We start from the raw sequence: 8,459 nt of genomic DNA, 5'->3' as shown, positions 1-8,459 counted from the left end.
GTGTGTGTGTGTGTGTGTGTGTGTGTGTGTGTGTGTGTGTGTGTGTGTGTGTGTGTGTTCGCCCGCTGACGTATCATCTGCTGCTGTGCAGGCTTTATGAGCTGGCACACAAGGGCTTGTGAACCCAGTGACTGGAACAAACTCCAAGCTGAGTGAGAGGTGGCTTCAACCTCATTGCCCCAGCCTGGCTCCATCCTTGCAGCCTCTTGGCCTGCCCAGCCAGCGCTGCACTTGACAACTCCTCTCTAAGGAGAGACCCCGCAAGAGGACGCAGGGAGCAGGGATGGGGTGACACAGTAAGCCGGACAGGGAAACAAACACAGGGGCAGAGGTCAAGAGAAAAACCCAGGGTTCCACGGAGAGACCACTCAGAGTCATGGCCACAGACACCCACACCCCATAGCATACACACTCATGCACACACACCCCACACTCTTCGTCACAGAGACCAAGGGAACAGATACAATTGCAGAGAGACAGAAGCAGTGAGAGGAAAACCAGAGGGAAACACAGAAAGACATGGAACAAACCCAGAGGGACAAAACCAGAAAAAAATTATATGTAAACACTTTTGGGCCCTAAATCAGTTGTTCTCAAGGGAGAGTACTTTGCTCCCTGGGGGACCTCAGGCAATGCCTAAAGCCACTTTTGATGGTCACAGCTGAGCGGAGGGGCAGGGGTGCTGCTGTCACCTGATGAGTGGCGGCTAAACATCCTCCAATGTGCAGGACCGCCCCACGCTACAGAATTACTTGTTCCAAAATATCAGTCTCGGGACTTCCCTGGAGGTCCAGTTGTTAAGACTCCACGCTCCCAATTCAGGGGGCCCGGGTTCGATCCCTGGTCGAGGAACTAGATCCCGCGTGCCGCAACGAAGACCCCACATGCCACAAGTAAGACCTGGCACAGCCAAATAAACAAGAGAGCAAATAAATAGATACTAAAAACAAACAAGCTATATCAGCTGTGCCCAGTTGGAGGAACCACGCCCCCAAGAGAGAACTGAGCATCCGGCAGCTCCGATGCTCCCAATCGGGGCTGGGCTGCAGCCCTCCACACCTATTTTGAGTCTGTTTTCGATTTCCCATCTGCCCTGGTGACCCTGCAAAGGTAGCACTAGGTGGAGAGAGGTGAGAGAGGAAAGGAAAGTTGGCAGTGGCTGCCGGGTCCTCCTGGAGGTCCCCTCCCCGCCATGACGAATACCTCAGCGCCTTATCCTGAATGGGGGTCTTTGCCTGGAGCCCAGCAGGACAGAGAAGGTGGGTGCGTCGGCAGGCAGACACACGCTGGCTTAATGGGCACAAAGGTCCTGGGTTCAAGGTTTGGGTTCCAGCGTCTTCTCCCCACCCAGCCTGAACCCACTGACCCCTGGGTGGGTGCGGAAAGCAGCTAATCTATGGCACTGTTTGCTCAGGCTCTGTGGCCTGGGCTTGGGCCCAACAGCAGGAACGGAAGTGCTGCTGTCTCTTTAGATTTGAGGGTGGCCCTCCTCCCCCCGCCCACAGAGACACCCCACCCCTGCACCTAAGCTTCCCTTCCCCCCTCCACACAGTGCACGGGTGCACACACAGGCACAGACCACACACACACACACGCGCGCGCACTCCTTGCTGTACCCTCCAGCTCTCTGAATCAGAGACGGGTAGGAAAAGACAGGCTCTGAGGCCTGCGAGTGACCCACACATACCTGTCGTTTTACAGGCCCAGGCCATCGGGTCCCTGGCTCGCGCGTGGGCTGGGCGGAAGCCAGGGCCTCCGTTCCTTGCTCGCGCGTGGGCTAGGCGGAAGCCAGGGCCTCCGTTCCTTTCCAGGGGGAAGAGGGGTCTTCTTAGGGCTCCCAGCTTGCTCTCATCAGAGTCCTGTGCTGTGGGACCAGGATGGGCTGTGCTTCCTGTCATCAGTATTCAGTGTGACTGTGCAGGTCCCTTCTTTCTGGCACGCTCTTTGCAAGTTGGAATGAGGGAATGTGGGAGGGCAGAAAGATGGGGGTTTTGGCATCAGGGGAGTGGCTGAATCTGGCCTTTGCTCCAATTGCCTCTGTGACCTTTTGGGTGATTTCCTTTACCACTGCGAGCTTTATTTTTTTTCTTCCATTGGAAAAATGCTGATAATAATACCTGCCTCACAGGTTCGATGTGAGTTGACGTGGGAAGACTTAGTTAAGGGTCCGGCAGGCAGTACTGGGTGAATAAATGCTGTCTCCACTGGAGGTGGCCAGAGAAAACATTTGCAATATTTGGGGCATATTTATACTAAAAAGTTCTTTGTTGTTTATCTGAAATTCACATTGAATTGAGTGTCCTGTATGTTACTTGGCAGCCCACTCCTTATATGTCGTGTTGGGGACAGTCTCTAGAATTCCGGAGTAGGGGTCCGCGAACTCTGTCCAGGAGGCCACATCCTGCCCACAGCGTCATTTTTTTGCCCTAACTCGTGAGCTCAGAATGCATTTTACGTCTTTTAAGGGCTATAAAAACAAACAAAGAGGAATGTGTGTCAGATTCCGTATGCCTGTATGCAGCTTGCAAGGCCTGGAATATTTACTGTCTGGCCCTTTGCAGGACAAGTTGGTGAGGGGAGTGAGAGTTTTCAGTATTTATGTCCCTATTCTGGGCCAGGCGAGAGATTAAGCAAAGCTACGTCTCCAGGACGGGAGGCCCAAAGACCCTGTGAGGAAGATGTGTTCACTGGGGACCGTGGGCCCCTCAAACCCAGTGCCCTGCCTGATTATCCCGTCCTCCCTCACTGACTTGAGTCTCTCAGGCTAGACTGACCTGTCCAGGCCTATCTATAAAAGGTCACCGGGTGTCCCAAAGTCCAAGGAGGCCTCTCCATTCTCTCAGCAGGCCTCCCCTCCCTGCACTGGCTGGGGGCCGGGGGAGTGACCCAGGTGGAGACGGAGTTTACCCAGGCCCCTCACAGCAGGCAGACCTGGTGGCCTGTCTCTTTAAATCTCAGGTAATTTGGGAGGAGTGAGGGAGTGTCTGCAGGGCTTCTGCTACTCCCAGGAGGAGCTCCTGCCGGGAGAAGCCCCAGTGGCGGGTGACCCAGCTCTGCCAAGTATAACAAACTCAGAGGCCTCGGTGTCCGGCTGGTGCACCTGGGAGGCCCTAGTCGGGACCTCTAGGGGAGAAGGCGGGCCGGCCCTAGGGGCTGCTGATGTGGCCCCAGGGCTGAGTCCAGGCGGGGTCTGGCCTTGGCCCCAGGCCCCCCAAGGAGCCGGCCCTATACTCCATGGGGTTGCCGCTGCCCAGGGAGAAGGGGCACATTCTCTGCCTGTGGAGAAAGTTCCGTAGGTGGTTCCAGAGACAGGAGTCATGGGCTCAGAGGCGAGACGAGCAGAACCTGCTGCAGCAGAAGAGGTAAGCCTCAAAGGGATCTTCCTACACCCGCAGGCTTGCCCCTCCCCCCCCCACCCCCACCCCCGGCCCCAAGCCCTTTTTGGCACCTCTGTCTGGGCAGACTTCCTCCAGGCCTGACTCCTTGGGAGCATTTGGTCTCAGGGGTCTTGGCCTGTGGGGCTAGCTTCCCAGCACGCCAGGTGGAAGGGGAGGGGGCTGGCATGGGTGACACAGGTGTTTGCTAGGTGTTGACACGGGTGTTTAAGATCCAATCAATTAGGGAAGCCTCTCGTGAGTACCTCCCCGGAAGGCCAGGCACCTTGCTGGGCCTGGGAAGGATTATGGCATCATAGACCTGCAGCCTGGAGGTGCTTTAGCTCTCTGCCCCCTGCCCCTAGAACAGTCTCTCGGACAGAAACACATAGCACGTATATGTACACATGTGGGAATGAATGAATGAATGAATGGAGCAGAGAGGGAACTGCAGGCACTAGTAACCACAAAAGAAGACAAAATTTGCTAATCATCATTCCTGTGCATTTATGGCATCAGCCGTTGACCCAGGCCCTTCTCTGGGTCAGACTCCTGGGGCAGGTAGAGGGGGGTTGGTATGGAGACAACAAAGCTGGGACCCAGCCCTGATATTTATTACCCTCTGCTGGGGGAGAGGGGCACGGGTAACGGGCCCAAATTCCAGATGTGCTCAGAGCTCACTGTCAAATGCAGGTTGAGGAATTTGAGAGGCTCTAGAGTTTGAGCCCGAAGCAAATCTCACTTGTCGCTTCCAGCCCCCGGAAACTGCCCTAAACTCATCTGATGGTCCTCCCCGCTCCATGGCAGCTTAGAGTTGGGAACTGGAGAGGAGGCGCAGGGAGAAAGCTTGAGGCCACGCCAGTGTGTGGTTTCTTCTGCAGTCTGAGCTCTCCCCACCCAGGGGCTGGCAGGCTGGAAGGAAGCCCTCCCCTTGGGACTTTCCTGGGCCCCTGAGAAAGCAGATATTATGTCTATTCAAAGGGGAGGGCCCAAGGTGTTTGTGTCTGGGAGTCTTTCTCCACCTCCAAGTGCAGGGGTCTGCCTGAGCCTGACGGGGAGGCTGGGGGCTATCTGGAGGCCCTGCGGTTTTCTTTCTTTTGCTCAAGGATTCAGGGTTGGAGATGTGCCCCTTTTTTTGAGTTTTGGCTTCCCAGCTCTCACACCAGCTGCCCACCTCTCTCCCCCCAGGCCTGGGAGAGTGGGGGCTGAGCACATGTTTGGCGGATGACATCTTGAGGCAACAGAATGGTATTGTTGTCGGAGACCGGGCCGTCACTTGTTCCATTCATCCCTTTCCCACTCTCGGGACCTCGGGGCCTGGGGGAGCCTGGCGGGAGCCCAGAAAGGCCTGGGGGCTTGGAAGTGGTGGCAGAGGCTCCCTGTGTGCCTATGTGTGGCAAAGTCAGAGTGACGGACCTGGGCTGGAGCCCACGGCTGCTTTCCTTGTCTTTTCTGCCCCTGTTCCTTAGGGACTTGGGGTGGGCTTTCCTCTGGCAGGCCTGGGCTAGGAAGGCCTGATGTCACCACTTGGAGGGATTCTCCCCCCTTCCTGATCTCCCCTGTCTGATTCCAGAGTTCTTTGACCCCCCTCTTCCCGGACACCAGGATCCTGGGATATTGATTCCCCTCTGGGTGGATACTGCCCGGAAGGACCTGAAAGTGCCGGGAAGGGGAGTGTCGAAGGCTGTGCCATCAACCAGCTTAAGGGAAGATTTGTGGGCAGCTAGACACACGTGAGCTGACCATGTGAATGAGGACAGCGTGGCCAGGTGAGAAGGGCCTGTTACCATCCCCCCACCCCCTGGGAATGAGGCAGACCCAGAGTGAGCAGAGGGGGGCTCTGGGTGGGGTTGGGGGTGGAGCATGGTCCAGCAAGAAGGGAGCCATTCAGGTCTCTCCAGGAATATGGGGAGCCCAGCATCCCCCTTTCTCTGGTAGACTCTTCTTGGGTCTTCGTTGCCGCTCCCTCTGCTTAAATGGGTATCGTTGGGATCCACGTTGAACCGTCACTTTCTCTCATTTCCTCTGCATCATCTCTCTCAGCTTTGCATCGTCTTATTTCCTGAGACGCAACGTACTAGACGTGGAATGTAATACTCTCAGCTAGGTTTGCAGAAATGAACATGACACGTTCTCTGCTCTCAGGAAGCTCCGTTCTCATGAGCAAAACGCACCAGTAGGTATCGACTTGGGTTAAAAGTGAGCTTAGCGAGTGTTCTAAGAAGGCTGTGAACAAGCATCATGGGACCCTTGAGGAGGACAGTGCAGGCTCTGATTTTGGTTGGTGTGGGGTGTGCTGAGCAGCTTCCAGGGTCCGTCTACCTAACCTGACCCTCCCCCGACCCCCTCGCTGGCATGGTCACCCTCCCACTAGTTGGCAAAAGGCAGGGAACACTGGGGGTTCTTTTCTGTTTAGATAGATCCCTGTATTCGTATCTGTGAACTGGCGTGTCTGTCAAAAGTAAGTGCTGGGACCCTGCAGCACATTAGGACTCTCTGCCTCAGTAACGCTCCCTGCAGGAGCGTGCATCTACCACACGCAGGATGCGGTTTTGGCAACTGGAAAGGCGGCCAAATCTGGAATTAGCCACTTTTCCGAGCTTTGGCTTCTTCATGCCATCGCCCAGAACCTGAGCTGGAGGGAGGTGGCCCCAAGTGGCCAGGGCACGCCTCCTCCCCCCACTCAGGGCTGCCCTTCGCTTCACCTGTGGTCACTGCACCAGCTGCTCCCCCAACTCACCCGCACCGCCAGCAAACCTGGGAAGAGCCATAAAACTAGAAGAACCACATAATTGAGTGGCGAGAGCCCGAGGCTAGGCTCTCGGCCAAGCATTCTGCCTTTAAACTCTGTCTGATCTTCTGGCAAGGATTTGGCTTGGCTGCCTCGGTTTCCTTTGCGGAAAAATGAGAGAATGATTCAGCCTGTATCACGGGGCTGGAAAGAGCAAACGTGATAGTAAGTGAGATGCTGCTTTGGAAGCTAAAAAGCACATTTAACCCATGGGACTGTTGTGGATTAAAAAGGACATAAGGGGGCTTCCCTGGTGGCGCAGTGGTTGAGAGTCCGCCTGCCGATGCAGGGGACGTGGGTTCGTGCCCCGGTCCGGGAAGATCCCACGTGCCGCGGAGCGGCTGGGCCCGTGAGCCGTGGCCGCTGAGCCTGCGCGTCCGGAGCCTGCGCTCTGCAACGGGAGAGGCCGCGACAGTGAGAGGCCCGCGTACCGCCAAAAAAAAAAAATGGTCGAGTCGCCCGCTACCCACTCTGGTCCCGTTCCAGGCCCGGTGGTCGAGTTGCTCCCCGCCCCTGGGTCTCCCCAGCCCCTGGGTCTCCCCCGCCCCTGGCCTCTGCTGCTGGGCAGCGAGCCCCTTCCGCTGGCGGTGACGAGCGGGTGGCGGGCTGCTTCTCGGAGTGTACTTTGCAACCTTGACGCGACCGATGGGCGTCATGAAGCACCGGAAATCAGGACCGCAGCCAGAGTGATGGGTGCTGACAGTGCCAGGGGAACAGACGGTGGGCACGGGGCACAGAGAGCTTGCGCCCTTTCGTCAGGACGTCTTGGGACGCCATCTGGTCTCTCTTTGCACCTGCCTGCTGAGCGTTATCATCTCGCTAGTTTTCCTTTTGCCTTTTGAAATTTCAGTTGGTGAGCTTCTTGTCCTGAAAATGTCCTGAGATCATTTTTGTTCCTTTACCCCTGCCCCTCGCTTTTTTTCAAGGCTGAACTCCGAGCAGCTGTGTTTTTAGCGCTAGAGGAGCAAGAAAAAGTAGAGGTACGAAATCTACAAAGTTTAATGACTGTATTCGTTTATGTTTAATTTCTAATTACTTCAAAGCCACTCTAAAACACTGTTTAGAGGAGTGTGTAGCCGGGGACAATTTTGAACTAAGGATTAAACTTCTTTACTGTTGGGAGAGGGTCAAGATTATTCTCTTTTCATGTATATTTTAGAGGTTTGGAGTAATCTAAAGAAAGTTAAGGCACCACAACTCTGAGGCCAATAGTAAATCTCATAGATCTCTTTCGCTAGGGGAAATCCAGAACACCTGAAGAAACGGTTTCACAGTAAGTGGGTTTACTGCGGGACCCCTTAGAACCTTTAATATGCTAATGTGCACTGTGAATCCCCACCAGGTGGGAGGAATATCGTATGCAGCTTTTCTCCAAGTTATCCGGTCACCCAGTTATTTTATTTCATTTTATTATTTATTTATTTATTTATGCGTTACGCGGGCCTCTCACTGCTGTGGCCTCTCCCCTTGCGGAGCACAGGCTCCGGACGCGCAGGCCCAGCGGCCATGGCTCACGGGCCCAGCCGCTCCGCGGCATGTGGGATCCTCCCGGGCCGGGGCACGAGCCCGCGTCCCCTGCATCGGCAGGCGGACTCCCAACCACCGCGCCACCAGGGAAGCCCCAGGCTTCACCATTTTTTTTCTTAGTTGAGTATTTAATGATTTGTAAGAAGACACACAGAGGGAATTTCTTACTCTATTTAATGTGAAAAATACTTTCCTAAAAAGATTATGAATAATTATACCTCAAGGTCAGGGTTTCTCTACCTTGGCCCTTTTGACGTGTTGCGCAGATGATTCTCTGTTACGGGAGGCTGCCTTGTGTAAGAATCTTAGCAGCATCCCTGCCCTCTGCCCGCTAGATGCCAGTAGCACCCCTTCCTGCAGTCATGACAACCAAAAATGTCTCCAGACATTTTTGCCCAGTTCCTTGGGAGGCAGCAGGGGATCACCGCTGGTTAAGGACCACTGCTCTAAATCACTGTTTGTAAGTAAGAGATTCTGGTAGTAATGTTAAGCGTTCTACTAAATAAAGTGAAACTCTCCCCTGGGAGGGAGCGAGTATAATTTAACCATTAAAATCAGGAGACATTTTGGCAATATCGTCTCTTCTTCCTGCCGTAGGGAGGTGTCTGGTGAACATGTGTAGATTTTGCTCCAGATCTAAACGTCTGTGCTGGGTTGCTTTGGAAGAAGCTGATTTCCCAGGCACAAGAATCTTTGGATGCGTCTGCCCTGGTGCCTTTTCTATGGGGCACAAGGGTAGGAAGGTGGTTGGGGGCGGGGGGGGGGGG

General features: G+C 54.9%; 1 protein-coding gene across 1 annotated transcript in view; it reads left to right on the top strand.

The window, feature by feature from the left end:
- The first annotated feature begins 3,050 nt into the window (after positions 1-3,050).
- The window catches only part of TRPV6 (transient receptor potential cation channel subfamily V member 6), a 14,932-nt gene continuing 9,523 nt past the window's right edge, over positions 3,051-8,459 (top strand). Inside the window, exon 1 of the mRNA XM_007466638.1 lies at positions 3,051-3,362. Within this exon, the coding sequence (XP_007466700.1) occupies positions 3,235-3,362 (128 nt within the window). The 5' untranslated portion in view covers positions 3,051-3,234. The remainder of the gene's footprint in view (positions 3,363-8,459) is intronic.

This window comes from Lipotes vexillifer, unplaced genomic scaffold, assembly GCF_000442215.2.
Source record: "Lipotes vexillifer unplaced genomic scaffold, Lipotes_vexillifer_v1.1 scaffold71, whole genome shotgun sequence".
In the NCBI taxonomy this organism is placed as follows: domain Eukaryota; kingdom Metazoa; phylum Chordata; class Mammalia; order Artiodactyla; family Lipotidae; genus Lipotes; species Lipotes vexillifer.
Note: the sequence above shows the minus strand (reverse complement) of the source record. Positions and strands in the feature narration are given on the sequence as shown.